At 32.9% G+C, this 22696-nt stretch overlaps 1 protein-coding gene across 7 annotated transcripts in view; it reads left to right on the top strand.

The window, feature by feature from the left end:
* Positions 1-22696, top strand: part of BLTP1 (bridge-like lipid transfer protein family member 1) — a 208573-nt gene that overhangs the window by 139077 nt on the left and 46800 nt on the right. For all 7 annotated transcript variants that reach the window (XM_067735145.1, XM_067735146.1, XM_067735147.1 and 4 more), the window contains 9 exons: positions 1903-2109; positions 3572-3810; positions 8321-8565; positions 10681-10786; positions 16527-16624; positions 17375-17560; positions 18553-18721; positions 20308-20519; positions 21616-21814. In XM_067735145.1, coding sequence (XP_067591246.1) covers positions 1903-2109; positions 3572-3810; positions 8321-8565; positions 10681-10786; positions 16527-16624; positions 17375-17560; positions 18553-18721; positions 20308-20519; positions 21616-21814 — 1661 coding nt within the window. The remainder of the gene's footprint in view (positions 1-1902; positions 2110-3571; positions 3811-8320; positions 8566-10680; positions 10787-16526; positions 16625-17374; positions 17561-18552; positions 18722-20307; positions 20520-21615; positions 21815-22696) is intronic.

Here is a 22696-nt window from a genome sequence, read left to right as displayed (position 1 = left end):
GTTTGACAAGAGTTAATCAGACATCCTCTACAGTGTCTGTCTCAGTTTGATCAGTGTAGGACTATCCTGTTGTCTAGCTCCAAGGAACATTACTCACGCTGTAGTCATGGGCATCATTTACATAGCCTACAGTGTGATGGTGCCCTCTGGAGTTGGGCAACACAGAGCCCCTGAAGTCCTTAACATCAAAATTTCCACTGGAAATACCACAGTAGGATCTACAGTAGGAGAGCAGTCAGCCCCATAGCTTTCTATTCTGACATTTGGTGTATAATTGAAAATTAAGGATTGTGTATGTGCTTATATAATCACAAGTAATATTTAAGCAGACTTCTATAGATTATAAAGGTAAAATAGTAAGATAGGTGTAGAATTTCTTGACTGTCATGATAACAAGACTTCTTTGTAAATGTATGCTTAGTTTCATTCAGTAGGTGAATACTGTTCACAACTAGAAAGCCCTTTGCATTTTAGCACCATCTGAGTGTTCTGGCTCATGATGAAATTGAATTTAAAATGGAATCTCATTGATGATAAATAGTAGCTTTATTTATTAAAATAGTTAAGATTCAAAATTCAGTAACTAGTCAGCATCCTAAAATCTATATTCATGCCAGCTAGAACAATTCCATAGATTACTTTTTTCTTTTTCTAGTCAGTGATAGTCTTTGAGAAATAGTTTCCTTTGAAGAAGAAAGCAAATATAGTTCTCTAGTAATCATTTTTGAATTTTGTATAATACCTGGATTTCACTATCTGTAAATAATCAAAACTAATAGAACCACTGTTACGCTTCTCAAGGTTTATTCTAATAGAAGTTAAATGTAATGAATGGATGATTCCTTAGGTCCTTGAGACTGTAAATAAATTCTCAGTGAATCCTCTGTAGCCTAAGTAGAGATAAATGTGTGTGAACTGACATGTAGTTAATATGAAATTTGCATTTTGTGTGTTTTGCTAAATCTGTTGTCAAGCATTCTTTGCTCATTTCAAAGATAACATATATGTTAAAAGCTTTCCTCTTACTACTGGGCCTTTAGTGGTGCAGTTCATTGACATGAACCTTTCTACTGTGTGTGTCAAGACTGCTTCATCATGGCTTTTACATACATGATATATCACGTGATATCTGTGGAATTCCACAGTTGTGTTGAGTCATTCTTCTGCTGTACTTCTTTCTGCTCATTCATTTCACAAAATTCAGTGAGTGTCTACTATGTTTAAAGCACTGTTCTAGGCATTGGAAAGAAAGAACGAGAAATCAAGAAAGACAGTATTTCTATTTTATATCTGTACCAGTAAAGCTTACCAATTTTTAATTAAGTAGTAGTTACTCATTATGAATTGGACTTCTGTCATTTCTTTGCTACTCACTGAAAATAAAAAAAGGAAAATGCAAGTTAAATTTCTTCCTTCTCATTAATTTCTTTTAACATATTGGATGATTGTTAGGTTAGTTTCTTTGGCTGATTAGATTTTAAGAAGTATAGTGAGTGTTTGTTTCTTTTCTTTTAATTTTCGCCATTTATATTTTCTTAGTGGTTGTACAGATGCCTAAAATATGTTGAAGAAAAACGGAGTTCTTAATGGGGAAAAAAATCAAAATGGGATTTTGTGTGTTGTATATGTGTAATATGTCAGTGTATTCTCTTCCATGTAAGCACATACATACATTCTTCTGTAAACTCTTTATTAAACAGAATAATATTCAGTACAAACAGTATAAAATGTATGTCCATATTTTTAGAAAACGTTATTTCTTTAGTGTGATTTAAATGCATGAGAAATCTTGTAATTTACTTCATTGAATGATTTAAAAACATTTGTCTTGCTCTCAAAATACTTTTTCAAAATTTCTCTTTACTTGGCCATATTTTAATGATCCTCCTTCTCTTTTAATAGAACTGTAGTGAAATGTAGTATTGCCAAGTCCCAAGCCCTCTACAGTGCCCAGAGGGGGTTGAAGACTAACAATGCCGCGGTGTTCAAAGTAGGAGCTATCAGCATCAACATTCCCCAGCACCCTGCCACCTTACACAGCATGATGGTTCGAAGTTCTCACCAGCTATCTAAGCAGATCTCAGATCTCATCAGACAACCTTCTACAGTGTAAGTTATTTATTCAAGATCTGTGATTCTATATAGTATTTCATGTCATTCTTTGCTGTGTTAACAATAGTTTGGAGGAAGACAGAAGGTTACATCTAAGTAGTGACTATTATGGATAGTGGGGCAGGTGAAAAGTAGCTAAACATGATTGTGGGAGAATTGTATTCTGGATATTATTAAAGTACTATGTCACAAATGCAATTGCGAGTCGTTCATATTGCATCAGTAAAGCTTAAGAGATCCTAGAGATTAGTGGACATTATAACATGTTACTAATAAAAGGCAAATTCTAGGATTGTAGCAATATTCTTTACTTTGAACTCACTGCAATTTGTGAGTGCATAGATTTATAAAGTTGCAGTGGCCATTTATGTCCCATGCGTGGTTTTGTGCTGACCTCTATGTGAGATTATTGTACATGGTTCAAGGCAGGATTTGAATATACCATTTAAACATTTTAAAAGGCAGTAAATGGGACCTTTGCACAGTAACGTTTATTCCCTGGGTCTGCATTGCCAAGCTTTCTTCCTGGTCTCCAAAGTTATAGCTAATTAATAACTAATAAAAATATAAGTAAAAGGTAAAAATTTGTCTTGTTATGTTTCCTTTTTCCTAACCTGTAAGGTAGAAAAACACTAGTGTGTATTTTGACAGTGTCTTAAAGCAATGATTTTTCCAGTTGTCCTATCTAGATCTTTAATTCTGATGTAATATTAATTCATGTCTGGTTGACTAAGTAGTAATAATTTAAACATGTTTCTCCTGTCTCTGGAATATGGAATCCAGAATGTGTACATGAGCCTTAGTTATAAAATACCCTAAGGAATTTTTCCTTATTAGAATGTATTGGCAGTGGAGTGGAGTAGTTAAAAACAAAAAGACTCTAGAGTCAGATTGACTGAGTTCAAAACTGATTTCACCACTTTCTTGCTATACTTCATTTGTAAAATGGAGATAATGGTACCTAATCAAAGGGTTTTATGAGATAAATAAATTATATGAAATACACAAAGCAATAAGAATAGTACCTGGCACATAGTAAGCACTCAAATAATTACTGCTGTTGTTGGTGTTGGTGTTATTATTATTAATAGTGCTAGTAATAGTAATAGTATTAACAATCAACAGTAGAGTGCATAATGGTTAAGTCATGGAATTTGGAATCAGAAAACCTCCAGTTTCACATTAATAATGTGAATGGCCTTGGCAGTGTAACATTCAGTTTATATTGTTATTACTTCATCTTGTTTACTTTTCTAGATCATCATTTTTCAATGGCTGTTCTGAGGAAGTCTTAATATGACTTGGTATTAGAAAGAAAACATCTGTTCATAGTTTATTTTTGTTCTTTTACATTGAGAATACCAATTTTATACAATTTTTATTTTTATACAATTTAAATTTTATTAGTAGCTGTTCTAATTGTCTTTTTTAAACTTTTTTTTTTTGTTTTGCTCTATAGCCCACAGCCTGTAAAAGAAGATATTGCAACCCCCCTACCTTCTGAAAAAACCCCAACAAGTGTTAATCAAACTCCTGTTGAAACAAATGAATTTCCTCAGCTACCAGAAGGTTTAGAGAAGAAGCCTATTGTCCTTAAATTCAGCACCATGTTAGATGGTATAGCCATTGGAGCAGCACTTTTACCATCTCTGAAAGCAGAATACAAGATGGGAAGAATGAGAAGTCATGGAATGACAGGTAACATTGAAGTTTGAATTCATTCTTAAAATTTATGACTGGTTTAAGAAATTAGTAATATTTTGGTGAAAAAAATTTAGTTTTATAGATTTTTTCTGAAAATTTAAATAATTTTAATCAAAACACTTTTAAATTTCATTAACGATGTTTTTCATTCAGTCAAGTAAAAATAGCAATACACTTCCTTGAATGACCAGCATGGACCCTGCTTTCATTTGAACTCTTTAGAGTTATCCACTCTTTAGAAACCATTTCCAACTTAAACTTGAATTGAGTACATTTCTACATTTCTACAAGTTGAATACATTTCTACATTTCTACAAGTTGAATACATTTCTACATTTCTACAAGTTGAATACATTTCTACATTGTTAGGTTCTTATAGCCTGAATAACTTGGTTTATTTTCACGTTGAGTACATTTAGCTTAAATCAGAGGTTATTTGACTTCTTCAAAATAGCTATTTTTATAAGATTTTGTGATCCTTATATATCCTCTCCAAAAGCACTTTGCTGTTGTATTTTTATTCTGAAATGTATCATGTATACAAAAGTATATCAGTTACATTCACACAGTTTATAGAACTGTAAACTCACCTACCGATTACACATCCTAAGAATTAAAACATTACCAGTACTTTGAAGGCTCCTTCAATGAATATTATTACTATCAGATAATAGTCCCCATGAGTGCTTGGTTAATAATCACTATCATGAATTTTGTGTTATCCATTCCTTTGCTTTTCTTTATAGTTTTATTACATAGACATATACTCATAAATGACCAATTTTGTTGTAGCCTGTACTTTATTCATGTGGAGTCCCACTAATGTATATTTTAACTTGGAATTTTTTTGTTGCACATTTTCTTTGATTTATTTATATTCATCCATGTATCTTTGTTTCATTCATTTTTCAGTGAAATATAGTAGTCCGTTAAGTGATTATATCACAATTTATTTATCTATTCTGCTATTGATGGACCTTTGCCTCATTCTATTTTTTTGCTATTACATTTGTTCTCATACACATCTTCTGGTACATATGTGCAAGAGTTTCTCAAGGATATGTACTTAGGAGTGATACAGCTAGATTATAGGGTAAATGCATCTTCAACTTTACTAGGAAATATAAAACTGTTTTCCTTAGTGCTTTAGTGCTGTGTCCACCAGTTTTTACCCTCCCATCAGTATTAGATTGGAGTTCCCACTGTTCTGCATCTTTGTCAACACTTGTTATTATCGACTTTAAAATTATTGCTTGTCTCGTAAATGTGGAATGGTATCTCATTGTACTTTAATTTATGTTTCTGTAGTTATTAATGGAGCTGAATTTTTAAATATGATTAAGGGGTCCTTATATGTTTTCTTATATGAAACACCTGTTGATGGTTCTTGTTTGTTTTCTGTCCATTTGACCATTGAGTCATTTGTATTTTTCTTGGTTCACAGAAATTCTTTGTATGTTTTGTATATTAAACCTTTGATGTTATATGTTCAACATATATTGTCACCCAGTCAGAGGCTTATTTCACTTTTTGGTCTTTTGATCAACATATACTCTTAATTTTAATGTAACTGAATTAATATTTCCTTGTTTTATTGTGTATTTTTATGTCTTGAAGAAGACATAAAAATATAAATTTTTATATCATCCTTCTGTTCCCAGGATCATGAGAAGATTCTCTCATATTTACTGTTAAACATTTTGAAGTTTTGCTTTTCACATTTAAGTTCCTAATCTGTAAGGAATTGACTGGTTTTTTCTTCAGTTTGGTATGGAGTAGTATGCATAACCAGTTATCTCAGCATGATTTATTGACTAATCTGTTCTTTTTTTCAGTGATAGATAATCCAACTTTATCATCTGTTAAGTGTTTATGTATATGGGGGTCTATTTCAGAGATCTCTATTGTGCCTCAGTGGCCTGTTTGCACCAGTGTCATACTGATACTTGACTTTTCCTTTCTTTAGAAGTTGTCCTGGTTATTTTTGTTTATTTGCTCCTTCAGATACATTTTAGAATCAATTTGCCAAGTTCCCTGAAAAAGCCTGTTTGGATTATTTTAGAAATTGAGTTGAATCTATAGATTTACTTGGGGGAGAATTAAAAATATTGATTTTGAGAACTGACATAGTATTTAACCTTCTTATTCCTGCATATGTCTATTTCTCTGTTTCTTTAGATCATCTTCAGTGTTTTTCTATAAAGTTTAAAATTTTTCAACTTAAGGTTTTTGTTTATCTGTTGCAAGATATGTTTATTTACTTAGATACCTAGGCACCTTATGTTATTGTTGTTATTACAAATGGTATATTTTATAAATAGCATTTTAAACCAGTGGTGGTATGTACAAATGCACTTGATGTTAATCTTATACTCAGCAATCATATTAAACTATTTTTATTATTGCTAATAAGATTCTGTGGAGTTTCCTAAGTAGATATTCATACCATGTGCAAATAATACTTTTGTTTCTTCCTTTCCAGTCTTTATGCCTTTTTATTTTTCTTATCTTACTATGTCTCTACTACCAAGTTCAGTAAAAGGGGTACTGTTGGCATCCTTGTTTTACTCATATTTTTTAAGGGAATTAATATTTCACCAGGGAATATGATGTTTGCTGTAGGTTTTTGCTGGGTTATTTTTATCAGGTCAAGATAAGTTACTTTTATTCCTAGTGTGCTAAGAGTTTCTATGAATGATTGGCAAATACTTATTATTGGATACTTTTTTCTGCTTCTGTTGAAATTAAAATATTTTTTCTCCTTTATTATATTAACATGATAAATTACATTAATAATTTTAAAAACACATATACATATATGTGAATACATACATACATGTATGTATTTTTGTATGTATGTGTATGTATTTATTTCTGCCCTCTAGCATTTTAGGTTTTCTTTATTGAGAGGAATTTTTCTGAACATCTTTTCTTATCAGAAACAGAAGCACTTTAAAGTGAATTTCCATATTTTGCAGAGTCAGAAGTGTTGGGCCTTCAGGTATTGGGCTAAATGGCTCTTCTTGTCTGTTTATTCAGGGCATCCATGAAATAGAAGAGCCAACAGAAGCAGCAGATCAAAAGCCAAATAGTCAGTTTGGAACTAGGAATATATGAATATTTAGGAGCAAAGAAAACATATTGTCAAATATCTAGTCAGATAACAACCCATAATTCTCCTTGCAATAAAGGAAAGGGACAAAAACAGTAGGGAAAAAAAAGGCTATACTAGTGATAAGGGATGACCTGAGGCCTAGTATTACTTCAGTCTGTGTTTTTATTTGGTAATGTTGGTGGTAGTAATAGTAGTGGTAGCTACTGTGGAGGGCAGCCCGCACCCCTTGCAGCCTGCAAGCCATAGTCAATGACTCTGCCTGGTGAGTAAGAGGAGATCAGAGCAGTTGTGACCTATCTGGCCTTTCACGGTTGCACCAGTTGGTGAGAGAGCGTGTTTCTGTTTATGGATAACTCATTCCAAGTATAAACGTTACTGTATAGTGAGTGAATATAGTGAATGTGACATATAGGAGGTGCCCTTTAATTAGTATGTGGAAGAAAGAGAATTATTTCTGGCACAATCGAGAATACTAGGAATATATAATAAATTTTAAATGTAGGCAAAATAGGCTGTTTAATGTTTGAGTGGAGAGAATTGCTTATGTACAGAACAGTATCAGTAGATTTGATTGGTTGGAAAGGAACATGCACATATACATTAGACAGTATATGTAATAGGCAATAATAGATCTTGATTTTAACAAGGTTTCTGCTACGCCTTAATGCCCTCAATAAATAGTTGGAGAAATATAGCCTGAATAAATAGTACAGGTTGTGTATTTATAATTGTTTGAACGACTACATGCCAAATTGTTGATTTAAGTGTTTAGAACCAACAGTAAACTAAAACTCAGACCATATTCTTATTTGGAGTATGGTCCCATTATTATTGTTAAGGTCAAAGATACATGTTTTGTAAAATTTTATACTCGACGAATGTTTTCATTGAGTATAATTTAGTTGGTTTGACAATTTCACTGTTTCCTTCCATACTGAGTCAGGATCAAGAGGCAAGTTATCAACTGCTAACTATTCTCTGTGAATAAAACACTGTGCGGATTGCTGTTGTTTTGTTTTGTTTTACACTTTAATTTCTCTTGTTTTAACTCTTTCATAATAAAGGCAGTTTCTTTTCTACCTTACGTGAAATAAAGAGAACATTTACAGGTGTTTCTCTAGCACCTAACACAATGCTGGGCACCTAGTAGGCTTAATAAATGATATTTGCTGGCTTAATAATACTGGCTGATGCTTTATAGTAACCATACATATATTTAAAGATGGGAAATATTTTATAAACAAATTTAAAATATCCTTCTCATATCTTTCAACATAGGTTTGGAAAATGCATACTTTTTTTAATAGACACATTTGTTGAACAAAGTAAGGAATGAATGAGTGAATGAGCACCTGAACAACAAACAGTAACTTTCCTTATTTCTTACAGGTGCACAGACCAGATTTACATTTGAGCTGCCAAATCACAGATTGCGTTTTACTTCAAAAGTTTCTGCCACGGATATGTCAACCATTCCTCCTTCTGCCAGTCTTAACCTTCCTCCTGTTACTATGTCAGGGAAATATATAATGGAAGAGCATGATAGTTATTCAGACCAGGTGTGGAGTATAGATGAACTGCCTTCTAAACAAGGGTACTATTTACAGGGAAATTATCTACGTTGTGTGGCAGAAGTAAGTTCACTTTTTAATTTTCTTACTCTTTGTAATTTAGGAGCCTTCAAATTTTAGTTGTACCAAAGTATGTAGTGATCAAAAAAAATCATCAAATCATTTATTCCTACAGAATTTTTTACTCTGGTGTGTGTGTGTGTGTGTGTGTGTGTTTACGTACACATCTGTATGTGTCTCTCTCCTTATAGTTTTATTTAAACATGCTTTTTTTTCTTGTTTTAATCATCTTTGAATTCATATTTATTATATTGGGTTTCACATGCATCTCTACAATATTTTCATGATTCATTTGATTATAAAAACGCTAAGCGTATCTAACATTTGTCAGGTGCTTCATATTCATTGACTTGTACAATCCTTAAATCAATCCTTTGAGGTAGATATTTTATTCTCATTTTACAAGTAAAGAAACTGAGCCGTTAGAGAGGTTACATGATTCATCCAGGTATACATACTTATTAACAATATAAAGGTCATACAGAGATAAAATAATTACAAGCAGATTCACAGACTAGTTTCTTTACTAAGGGAATTTGAAAGCCAGCATACATGATTCCATCATTATATTTTCCCTTTATATCTGTACAATTATCACAAGTTTAAAAAGCATTTGGATATGTTTTCATTTGATTTGTGGTAAGTAGGCCATTTGTTATCATCCTAATTTGTTATAGTAGAAAATCAAATTTAGAGAGATTAAATAACTTTCCCTAAGTCTCCCAACTATCAAATGAGAGATGTAGGAGTCACACAGTGTGCTCGTCCCTCAGCTTGCTTTGTCAGTTTGTCAGAAACAATTGCAACCTTATCAAAAATCAATTTACCAACTCTTTGTTTTATAAATTTTATTCTCTAGAATCTGAAGGATCTATAAGAATGCTCTTTGGCGTCTTTCTAGAAATATTACAGCTAAGTAGGATATATTTAAGTCTGGTTTACCTTCTTTAGACTCTGCTTGTCCTAGAACTTCTCGTGTACAAGATGCTAGAAGTCAAATATTTATTTACTAAAAGGTGGATTATAAAGCATATTTCATTTGTGCTTTCTACACTGAAGAATAAGTGTTCCAGACTGTAGTTTAGCAATACTGTTATTAATGGTTCATTTGACAGAAAATGAAACAAATCAAATGCAGTATATTGCATAGTTCCTTACTAATATTAGCTATTATAAAGGTATAAAGTTTGTAATTGGGGCAGAACGCCATCCCAGATTTACTAAGAATGCAGCTAATTACAAACATTCGAAAGAATCTAAAGTTGCATCTCTCTGAGAGTTGCCCATTTAACTATGGCCTAAAATAGACACATGTGAAAATCATCTTTGCCCATTTGATACTACTATATATAAAATAAAAGTGCCCAGTGAAACTTAGACTAAGAAGAGACTGCTACATCTCTTTTGCTGTTAACTTTTGATCAAAATGTGGACACTATCAAAGTGACAAATGTTGAAGTATTTGCCTTACTTATAAGGATGTTTCAATTCATCGTTAACATAAAACTCAACTCCAGTTAGGGCCGGCTTTCTATTTAATCTATTTATTAACTAATTCTTGCCAGAAATTTTGGGCTTTATACTAATCATGGGACATGTATTATAGTAAAGCTGACTTTAGTATATCTGATTTGCTAATTTGCTCAAATGTAGCTTCATGAGAGCCATAATTTTGTTATTTTTATTCACAGCTGTATCTTTAGCACCTAATGCAGATGGTCAATAAATATTTGAATGAGTAAATACATTTACTTTCACTTATACTGGTCCATCTTTCTAACTCTACAACAGTGGTCATTAAAAATAAATATTACTCTACATAAAATTTCAATTTTGCAATCAGCAAGTTACCTAGAGTATAATTTTCATTCATTTTCAAAAGATTTCTCATACCTTATTGGCTACTGTTATTTTAAAATATGGGGGGAATGGCTCATAACAATGTCAGGCCAGTAGAGTATTGGGGAATCTGAGTATTTTTAACCCTTCTTCAGTATTTTCATTTCAAATAGCATGTAGATAATTGTTTTTCCTCAGAGTTTGGCATGACTTATGTGAGATGTATTTTAAACTAATATAGTCAGTATGTTAATCTAGTATTCTGATTTTGTTTGGCAGGTTGGTTCCTTCGAACATAATCTTACAACCGATCTTCTAAACCACTTGGTATTTGTACAGAAAGTGTTCATGAAGGAAGTTAATGAAGTAATACAAAAAGTTTCTGGTAAGATGATTTGATACTTATAGTGCAGAACATACAGCAGGTTTTTATTCTCATTGGCTATATGATGGTCCATGTACCAGTGGTATGAGTATCGATCCTATCATTTAGATGAAATTGTTGAGTAACTCCCTAAAAATTCTGCATTCCTTTTTTTTTTTTTGCGGTACGCGGGCCTCTCACTGTTGTGGCCTCTCGCATTGCGGAGCACAGGCTCCGGACGCGCAGGCTCGGCGGCCATGGCTCATGGGCCCAGCCGCTCCGCGGCATGTGGGATCTTCCCAGACGGGAGCACGAACCCGTGTCTCCTGCATCGGCAGGCGGACTCTCAACCACTGCGCCACCAGGGAAGCCCCTCTGCATTCCTTTTATAGCTTTCTCACCTACAGATTGTTTTGCTTATTACTTTTGTCATATGTAATATATGCATTTACAATTTATAAATTAAACAAAGGTCCCTTATGCTTCCCTTCCAAAAAGAAAAAGCTTAGTGTGTGTCTGTTAACTAAACTAATCTTAATCATTTGGGAACAAAATTTAGATCAGTATTAAGATTTCGATTTTAATCTGTATCAGATGGTGACAGTATGCTGGCCACATGGTAAATTGTCTATAGCAATCCTTATTATATTTTTGCTGTTCCTCAAGATCAGATTATAAGTGAGCTTCTTAATCACTATTTTATATTTTAACCAGAAATATATGTTTGATTTAAACAATTAATTGATTTTTAATTCACAAGGTAAAGTATTAAGAGGCATTAGGGTGGAAAACAAGTTGACTGTATAACAGTTCTTGAGGCTGAATATTTCAGTATGCATATAATCATGTTAAAATAATAGTTAAGCCTCATCTATAAATTGGCATCGAGAGGAGATTCTTCCATGTTGATGGATAAATTCATTCATTTTACAAATTTATTAAGTATCTAGATAGTACACTATATTTGTGATGAGTTCTCTGAATGACAAGAAGAAGGTGCTATGTCTGTGTCAAAGGAGAAACTAACGTAGCCTAAGGAATCAGAAAAGGCTTCACAGAGGAAGTCATATTCAAAACCTCACAAGTGAAGCCTCATTTGGCAAGAAAGGAGAAGTAGAGAAGATTCAGGCAGAGCTTATGGACCAGTGTTTGATAAGGCCCTGAAGGAGGACAGACCATGGATTAGGTAATTAAATTATGTAGCAGCTGTGTGAGCAAGAGATTTTCCTGGTTCTCGTGGGTTGGTTCTGGTTGTATCTGAGGTCAGGAAGCTACTTAATGATCACATTGAAGAAGCCTAGCAGAGCTATAGAATTTTACAAGTTAATATAAAAATCAGATCAATTGGTAGTCTTAGAATTTTTCTAAAAATGGTTGAATACAAACCATTAAGGGAGGGATGAATACACAGCAGAAGCCCCTTCTGCCACTGAAGGTGTCTCTACTTGGAGACCATATAGAAGTTTTAATGTGGCCCATTTACCTGGTTGATATCACATTAGAACATTGTCTATAATGTGAAAGTAAAGAATATTTCAAGTTGGTAATTTTTTATGAGTTTTAAAGAGTATTTTCAAGACTGCTATTGCTGAATATGTATAACTAAAAAACAAACAGACTTTTCCATTAACTAATCTTGTATCTTACGGTAAAAAGCTAGGATTATAGAGTTCCTCGTATTAGTCTGGTACTGTAAGCTGTCAAAGTGGTTTTGATGAAAAAGAAAGGCTTTTCTTAACCTTTGAATTACATTCAGTTAGGAGTTATAAGTAAAGTGTATCCCTAGGTCTATGAATAATGAACTGGAAAAGAAGACTGGAAATTAATGTTCTAACCATGAAGACTTGCTAATCACTGTGAAGAATAGAGAAATCAGATAATGATGCCAAAGTCATTTAGTGGCTAGATCTGCTCCCTGAACCATTCCTTCCTGACTGTAGAGACAGCATGAACCCTAGGAAAACAGCTGAAATGTAAATCACATATCATCCAGCTGGCCCAGGGCCTCATGGAGCACAGATGTCCCCTTATCTTTTTCAAAACCAGAGAATGTAACAGATTATTGAGAGGGAATACTTAGAATCCCTGTAGCCACATTTCTTAGTATTCTCATCTCTATATTGCTTCCCTACTCTCCCATAATCTTCATGATTATTTTCCTTATTTGTTTCTTAAACTTTTTCCTCATGCTTTTCCTTCACGTTACATTTAGCTTTAGGACATTTTCTATTGCATAGGAATACTCATGTTCACAATCATCATCAAGTTTGTTAGGAAAATTCTTTTTTGAAGAATCAGTTCTTATAATCTTATTGCCCATGGATTGCCTGGGTTTCAGAAAGATGTAGATAAGCACTGACTTAATAAAGAGAAGAGGTCTATTTTTGAGTATGTACAGCCATTTATATGTAATGAGAAATATATATATAGTGAGGTTACATTCTTACAATTGGACCAGGTCTATATTTAATTCATAACAAGGTAGAAACTGTGGATTTAATGTGACTAATAGTGTCTCTGATATTTCTATAAACTAAAAGTATTATGTAATACATTTTGTAAGAGGCAGAGCTTGTCTTTTAAATTAAAAGAAAATTTTTTTTTCTGAAACTATGTAAAAGATATTCAGGATAGTGATAGATGAACAAAACAAATAGCCTTTTTTAAAAATCAACTTTATTTTTTAGAGCAGTTTTAGGTTCACGGCAAAATTGAGGGCAAGGTACAGAGATTTCCCAGATACCCTCTGCCTTCAGTCATGCATAGCCTCCCCCATTATCAAAGTCCCCCATTAGAGTGGTACGTTTGTTACAACTGACAAACCTACATTGACACACCATTATCACCAAAAGCCCATAGTTTACATTAGGATTCACTCTTGGCATTGTACATTCGGTGGGTTTGAACAAATGTATAATGACGTGTATCCATCATTATAATATCCTACAGAGTAGTTCCACTGCCCTAAAAATCCTCTGTTCTTTGCCTATTTATTCCTCCCTTGGTTGCTTCGAGGTTTTGGCCATTATGAATTAAGGTGCTGTAAACATCCATATGCAGGTTTCTGTGTGGACATAAGTTTTCATCTCCTTTTGGTAACTGACAAAGTGCAAGATTGCTGGATCATATGGATCATATAAAAGTATGTTTAGTTTTATAGGAAACTGCCAAACTGTCTTCCAAAGTGACTGTACCAGTTTGCATTCCCACCAGAAATGAATGAAAGTTCCTTTTGCTCCACATCCCCCCAGCATTTTGTGGTGTTTGTCACTGTTCTAGATTTTGGATATTCTGATGCGTGTGCAGTGGTATCTTACTGTGGTTTTAATTTGCATTTCCCTGATGACATGATGTGAAGCACCTTTTCATGTGCTTATTTGCCATCTGTATATCTTCTTTGGTGAGGTGTTTATTAAAATGTTTGGCCCATTTTTAATCAGGTTGTTTTCTTATTGTTGAGTTTAAGAGCTCTTTGCATATTTTGGATAACGGTCCTTTACAAATGTATCTTTTGGAAATATTTTCTCCCAGTTGTGGCTTGTCTTGTTATTCTCTTAACACTCTTCTCAGAGCAGAAGTTTTTAATTTTAATAAAGTCTAGCTTGGGACTTCCCTGGTGGTCCAGTGGTTAAGACTCCATGCTTCCACTGCAAGGGGTGCAAGTTTGATCCCTGGTTGGGGGACTAAGATCCCTCATTCTGTGTGGTGTGACCAAAAAAAAATTAAAATTAAAATAAAAAATTTTTAAGAAGTCTAATTTATCAATTCTTTCTTTCATGGATCATGCCTTTGGTGTTGTATCCAAAAAGTCATTGTCATACAGAAGGTCATTAAGGTTTTCTCCTTTGTTATCTTATATGATTTTTGTAGTTTTGTGTTTTACCTTTAGGCCTGTGATCCATTATGAGTTAATTTTTGTGACAGGTTTAAGGTCTATATCTAGATGTATTTTTTTGCATGTATTTTTTTGTATTCTAGCAACATATGTTGAAAAGACTGTATCTTTGCTCCATTGTATTGCTTTTGCTCAATTGTATTGCCTTTGCTCATTTGTCAAAGATTAGTTGATTATATTTATGTGGATCTATTTTTGGGCTCTCCCTTCTGTTCCATTGATCTTTTTGTCTGTTATTTCACAAGTACCACACTGTCTGGATTAGCTTGTAGTTTTGAAGTCAGGTAGTTTAAGTCTTCTAGTTTTGGTCTTCTCCTTCAATATTTTATTGGCTATTCTGGGTATTGTGTCCCTTCACGTACACCTTAGAATGAGTTTGTCGATATCCACAAAATAACTTGGTAGGATTTTGGCTGGGGTTGCATTGAATCTAGAGAGCAAGTTGGGAAGAACTGACATTATCAGAGTTTTGTAGGTTTTTTCATGTAGATCTTGTATATATATTGTTAATTTATACTTAAGTATCTTATTTTTTGTGGTGCTAATGTAAATAGTATTGTGTTTTTAATTTCACATTCCACTGTTTATTGCTGGTATATAGGAAAGTGACTGACCTTTTTATATTATTAACCTTGTATCCTGCAGTCTTGCTATAATCACTTATTGGTTCCAGGAACTTCTACGTAGATGATCAGGTCATTTGTGAACAGAAACAGTTTTATTTCTTCCTTCCCAATCTGTATATCTTTTTTTTCCCTTTTCTTGTCGTATTGCATTAGCTAGGACTTCTTGTATGATGTTGAAAAGAAGTGGTAAGAGTGGACATCCTTGGTTTGTACCTTATCTTAGTGAGGAAACTAAGAGCTTTTCACCATTAAGGATCATACTAGCTGTAGGTTTTTTGTAGATATTCTCTATTGAGTTGAGGAAGTTCTCTGCTCCTAGTTTACTGAGAATCTTTACTATCAATAGGTGTTGGTTTTTGTCAAATGCTTTTTCTGCATCCTGTAATATGATAATGTGATTTTTCTTCTTTAGCCTGTTGATGTGATGAATTACATTAATTGATTACCTACTAGGAAAAAACTTCCCATCCCACTTATATTTGCTCCCTGGGATGATGCTAAATTCAATATACATAGAAAAAGATGAATCATTTTAAGATAGAATATTTGAAAGGTAAGCATACAGAAAAGTTTTTACAATAAGGAGAGGAGAAGTGGAGATAGAAGTTGGATTTTAAAATATTAGAACATTATTTCCTGAATGCCACAATGCCTGGGCAACAAATGGTCTATTAATAGGAACTTTATCCCCAGGGTCCTCTGCCCGTATTTTGTTTTCATGTATAGGCCAAACGTTTATTGTCACACTCTTAATTATTACCTTATTTTTTATTTCTCTACCTTTATTTTTTCTTCCATTCTTTTTTGTTTATGACACACAAATATAAATGACAAAGGTCACATTTTTGGTTGAAGAAATTATTTCATTGTACTGTTTTTCCCTCGAATATATTTTCTCAGGTGTATAATCATGTTTGGTGTAATTATACGTATAATATCTTAATTTAGTCCTTACAAAATGTTCTTTTTTTTTTTTCTGGCCGTACCACGCAGCTTGTGAGATCTTAGTTCTAGTTCTTATAAAATGTTCTTAATAAATATCTACATATGCAGTACTGTCCCTATCTTATAATATCTGCCTCAGTGAAATGTGACATGCTAAAGTTCCCTGTTAAAGATTGAGTTAATGATCAGGAAAAAGAAAATGTTGTGTGTGTGTGTGTTTTTAAGCACACAAAGTAGTTATTATTTTCCTTTTAAAGAAATTGCCTCAAACCTTCAATTATTTAACCTCTTTCAGGTGGAGAGCAACCTATTCCTCTTTGGAACGAACATGATGGAACAGCAGATGGAGATAAGCCTAAAATTCTACTCTATTCCCTGAACTTGCAGTTTAAGGTAACAAAAATAATAATATAATAATGATTCTTTAAGAAGTATTTTTCTACTTAATTAATGTATGCTTGTAGAAAATCCATATGATATATGAGTATGCCAGATAGAAAATAAAACTGAAGTATAACCCTGTCCGTGCATAGAAGAAGCTTTAACAATTGAATATCCTTTAGGACGTTTTCCTATTTGTATTTTTATATATGTATATATTTCTGCATTTTTAAAAACCTTGAATACCTTTCCATGTCAGAACATTTAGATCCACTTTATCTTTTTGAACAGCTGTGCTATATATTATACAGTTGTAACAGTTTAACTACTTCCTTCAGATGAACCTTTTGACTTTTTTTCTAATTATTGCTGTTATAAATTACTCTGTAAGAAATATTTTGTACAGTTGTCCAGTTAAAATAGTACCTTAATAGAAACGTTATTTCCAATATTTACGATATTAGTGTTCTTAAAAATAAAAATCATTCTTACCAAATAGTTATTTACTTGTAATTAATGTATTTAACACATGAACAGTCTATATTTTAAATACAGAATACTGGAATAAAATTTAATAGCTAAAAAAGTTCCGACTGACATGAGAAATTAAAGGATGTTGCCAGTTTTATTAGTTCATCAGGCATCCTATGTGTGTTTAAAAACATGGCTGTTTTATTTATCATATATTGAAAGATTTCATTTGTGTGGGTGTACATTGTTGATTTAAGATTCTTTTTTTCCTCCAAACATATAATCTGCTAGGGTATTCAAGTAACGGCCACAACTCCCTCAATGAGAGCTGTGAGATTTGAAACTGGACTGATTGAACTGGAACTTTCGAACCGACTTCAAACCAAAGCTTCACCAGGAAGTAGCAGCTATCTGAAACTGTTTGGTAAATGCCAAGTGGATTTAAATCTGGCATTAGGACAAATTGTTAAACATCAGGTGAGTGCTGAATATGTTGATATTAAAACTCTGGCTTTTAAACTTTGCACATCAATTTAAACTACTTTAAGTATTACTATACTTTAAAAAGTATTGAGTTGAAGTTCGTAAAATCTGATTGTAAATTCTAATAAAAAATCATTTAAGAAGGCCCTTATAATTTTACCTTGGTATTTCATTGAGTATATTGGTGGTATATTGTTCAGTGCAAATGCAATCACATGAAACTTGAATCTAGTATCTTCATAAATATTCGTTTATAATTTCTCTTGATTTTGTTAAACAGTATTTTTTATTTCAACACTTTGTACTAACATTGGTCAGTCTTTAAAATGTTACTAAGTTTCTTAGCTGTCCTGTTTGATAATGGCAAATTTTGCATGCTATAATATTAAACATGTAAAGTTTTAAAAAAAATGTGTATATATACAACAGTAAATCAGATTTCTGTTGTATAAAAATTAACTTTCACAGCTCATCAGGGAATTATACTATTATTTTTGCTAAAAATTATTATGTAGATTTAACCTTTTTCCTTCTTTAGTTTGAAGATTAAAAGAATACCAGTCACTTTTCAAAACTGAGTTGCTATATTAAAGATTATGTGGGGGAATAAATGAACAAAAATTTCATGTCATCTCTAGAAAAACAGTAATTTTTTCAAATAGAAACACAGTTCGAGAGGAGAGAGGATCTGATTATCTTGAAACATTTAATATATTGCCATTGAGGCTATGGCCCTAATCCTAGCTTTTGTATGAATTTTATGTATGACTTCCTATTTATTTCTTATATACCCATCCATATTGTATATTAATGTCAAGTGTTTATGGTACAGAGTATCAGGAATTTATCATTGACAAATAAAATAGAGAAAAATGTACTGTAGTTCTTTTAGTGAACAATACCATTAATGGCGTTAAAACTTCTAATTTTTTAAATTAAAATATTTTCCATTATTTGATTTTATTGAGCTTTTAATTTTATTTTAGGTTTATGAGGAAGCTGGTTCTGATTTTCATCAGGTTGCCTATTTTAAAACTAGAATTGGGTTAAGAAATGCCCTGCGAGAAGAAATCAGTGGTTCTTCAGATAGGGAAGCCGTGCTTATTACCCTGAATAGACCAATTGTTTATGCACAGCCTGTGGCCTTTGATAGAGGTAAGATGAAGTCTATCAATACTGTCTTGTTAGATTTAGAAATGTTTTGGTAATGCTAGAAAAAATCATCTGTAGTTTACCAGTTTAAATGCTTGACAGCTAAATGTCTCTTAAATTTGAAATGTGAGCATCCAAAAAAAGTTTCTTGCTTACTACCATCAGTTTTTGGAGTTACTTTACTTTTTAAAGTTATTTGCTTTTTACATGGATCTATAGGAATGTCTGATTCAGAATTTTAAATTTTTTGGCTTGGATAACTATTGCACCCAATTGTCTTAGCACTGTCTTTATTCATTTATTCTATAAACATTTATTGTTAACTGTCTAGAAGTGGAATACAAATATGGAAAACAGGATCTCTGCCCTCAAGGAGATCTCAGTTCAGTGGGAAAGAGAACAAAGTAGACTACAGAGTAGAGAGAGAGATACACACACACACACACACACACACACACACACACACACACACTTCTTTTTTTTCCCCTTATATCTGAGGGTGTTTCTCACTTTCTCTGTGCTTCTCAGAGGAGAAACTAAATTTTCAGATTCAACTTGGAGTTAGGAGTTCACCAAGGAGACAGGAAGTGAAAGCTTGTCCTATTTACCTCTGTATCTGAAGGCCCAGAACAGTCCCAGGCATGTAGTTAAGAACTAAATAAAGATTTGCCAAGTGAGAAAGAACATGAATGAATATATATGAGCACAGAGGTCTAAGAAAATACAGCAGCCACTTTTATAAAAGAAAATAATGGGAAATAAGGCTGAACGATAGATAGGATCTAATTAATGTGTCTTGGGCAAATAGGAATTGTATTTTAGAAGTAATGAAGAACCATTTATGAAGCCATAAAAGATTTAAATCGGTGGTGGGCATTGGCTGGTGATAAGACATTTTGTTAGAAAACTGCCCTTACCATTTTATTTTGCTAAATCTGGTGCACGTTTTTTTTTTTTTTTTTTCATTTCTCATCTTACCAACTTTTGATCAACTTTCAACAACTCCTTAAAGTACTTTCTACTCTTTGTGTCCATGACATAACACCTGCTTTTCCTTCTACTTCTCTGGCCCCTTCATCTTTATCTCTCTTTAGACTCCTCCTTGTATATACTGCATTAAATGATGGTTTACCTTAAGTTTTCAATTCTTGTTACAAACTCAAATGTCTTCGACTTCTCTCTCTAAATCACACTTTATTAATGTATACTCCCAGTATTACGTACCTCTCCTTCAAGAATTTTTAACTGTTGCAACAGAAAGCTGTATATGGTCAGGGTCCATGTGTGTTTTCGTTTGTTATTCCATGCCAATGCCTAGCATATATAGTAGGTATTTCACAACTAATTCATTGAATGAATGAATGGACCTGGATTTTCTTCTTTTGCCACTTTGCAGTCGCCTGCTTTCTGCTTTTTTCATTTCTCAAGTTGACTGTATCCTCTTAGATCCTTTCAAATTCTAATGCTACAATTTTCTGGGAGTAATTTTTATTAATCAACAGGATTTTGCAGCTCTAGAGGTTTACTTGCCATATAGCTTTACAGTTTTTATTTTAATTTTCCTTCTGCCCTGTCTTAATTATCAAAAGCTGTGCTGTTTTGGCTGAATTATAAGGCTGCCTATGACAATTGGAATGAACAACGAATGGCTTTACATAAAGATATTCATATGGCTACAAAGGAAGTGGTAGATATGTTGCCTGGTATCCAGCAAACGTCAGCCCAGGCGTTTGGGACTCTCTTCCTCCAGCTCACTGTGAATGATCTGGGAATTTGCCTGCCTATCACAAATACTGCACAGGTATAAAAAATCGAATCACAGTCCAAGATTAAGAGCCAGACATTTCTAGAAACCATTTTTATGTATATAGAGTATAAGCTTTTCAGGATAACAGTTTATAATTTGAGTTTAGTAGATAGCAATTAAGATTGAACTCCTTCAACCGTTATTTATCCACAGTGTATTAAATATCAATTTCATGAGACTTTTCTCTGAAGCATTCTGATATGCCTCATAATAGTAATGAGATTGACACCCATCTAATAAATCTTAATTTTTACCTTGGAAAATAAGCAGCTTAGTTTTCAAAATTTTTTATTTGTTTTGTATTTAGCCAAGACATCTTTGGCATACACTTGATAATAAAATAGAAACAAAGGATATTTAAGGGTGCTATATAATAATGTTTAATAACTTTATCTAAAACGGGGTAGGGAATTTCAAAATTCTTTTAAACTATAATATTTAATGGTAACAAAACTTCCAAGTTATGTGTACTGGATAAAGCAAAAATTTACTCTTTGTGATTTAGGACCAGTTCTCAGGAATACATATTTGCATGCACATGTGTGTGAGGGAAAAGGCTGTGAACCCCCTGTTAGGCTAAGAAGTTACAGTTATAACAAACACAGAGGTCTACATTTTACTGTTATAATATACCTTAACCTGTAACCAGCTGTTGAATGAATTTATCTTTAAGTATTTTGTTTGGCAAAACAGTGTTAAGAAAAACTCTGAGTTGAGGATTGGCAACATGGTATGTTTGTGCTTCAGGAGTTCAAAAATGATAATATTTTAATGACATGATGGACAGAGCTCAGGAAGGCCTTACACACCAGGGATGGTTGTCAAAATGAAAATGTTCCCCACAAACTAAAAGGCTTGAGATAAAAAGAACAGATATTTAGCCTTTTGCAAGTTTAGTTTAAAAAAATGCACATGGCAATGCATTTCACATGAGCAATTTAATTTTAAAAGTAGGCATCTTTCTAAACTGCTTTTTAATGAAGCTCTCTAGGGTTGACCCTTTCTAGATGTTTGATCTTATGAATCCTGTGAGGTTTCCAAATTTTAAAAGTTGTCACCTTTTGTCTCATTTCTTTAATATATTTTGCAGTCCAATCACACTGGAGACCTTGACACTGGTTCTGCTTTAGTACTGACCATTGAAAGTACTCTCATCACTGCTTGTTCTTCAGAATCTCTAGTTAGTAAAGGGCATTTCAAAAACTTTTGTATCCGTTTTGCTGATGGCTTTGAGACATCATGGGATGACTGGAAACCAGAAATTCGTGGGGACCTAGTGATGAATGCCTGTGAGTATCTTTTATTTTCTGTATGAGGTTTTGAATTTTTTAAAATTAAAAAGTAACCCCTGTGTCTTCATAAGTAAAACTGAAGGATGTTCATATAGAGGAATGTTATTGGACTTTGTGACATAAAGCCTATTTCTAATTAAACATATCAGAACATATTTGTGAAAAACTGCAGCTTTCAGTTGTTTGGGTAAGTAAACCAACTAGGTATTCTTTTTGATGGTACAACATTTGAACGTTTGCTCACTCCCTGATTTTTCCTGTAATTGATTCATTAATGACCAGGCAAAGTGTCTTTGTTCTGTGGGGATCTTGAAACAAAGTGGTAAATGTGTAAGATCCAGTTCATCCTATAACATAATACAGGATAACCGGGAGCAGGGATTCCAGCCATAAATAAGTCCACAATGTAGTTTACAGAGTATAATTTGTGTGAATTCCTCTGATTCTATTATGCCCCATTAAACACAGCTTTAGTTATTCCTCTGGTTGTGAATAACTAAAGCTGTGTTTATATGCTATTTTGAAGGTACAGGGATTTATTTTTATTTTAAATATTACAGCAGAGTTGATAAAGCATCATTAATCTATTTTTAATTAATTTTTATTGGAGTATAGTTGCTTTACAATGTTGTGTTATCATTAATCTTAATAATGAAGAAAAATTATATTTGAAGAACTAAAGGTTGTGGACTAAAATTCCTCAGCTAATCTGTAAAACAAAATTAATTACTTTTCAGAAGGCGGTATGCCATTATTTAGCAATTTTTTCCTCTCTTCACTGGAAGAAAATCTTCTTTCCAGTTCTGGGTTTTCTTTGAGTATTGGGAGAACTTTCGAGTGTTTTTATATCAAAAATTGAAGTTTTAGCATTTAATATTG

The sequence above is a fragment of the Pseudorca crassidens genome, chromosome 4 (assembly GCF_039906515.1).
Source record: "Pseudorca crassidens isolate mPseCra1 chromosome 4, mPseCra1.hap1, whole genome shotgun sequence".
Taxonomy (NCBI): Eukaryota; Metazoa; Chordata; class Mammalia; order Artiodactyla; family Delphinidae; genus Pseudorca; species Pseudorca crassidens.
This window is presented reverse-complemented; position numbering and strand designations above follow the sequence as displayed.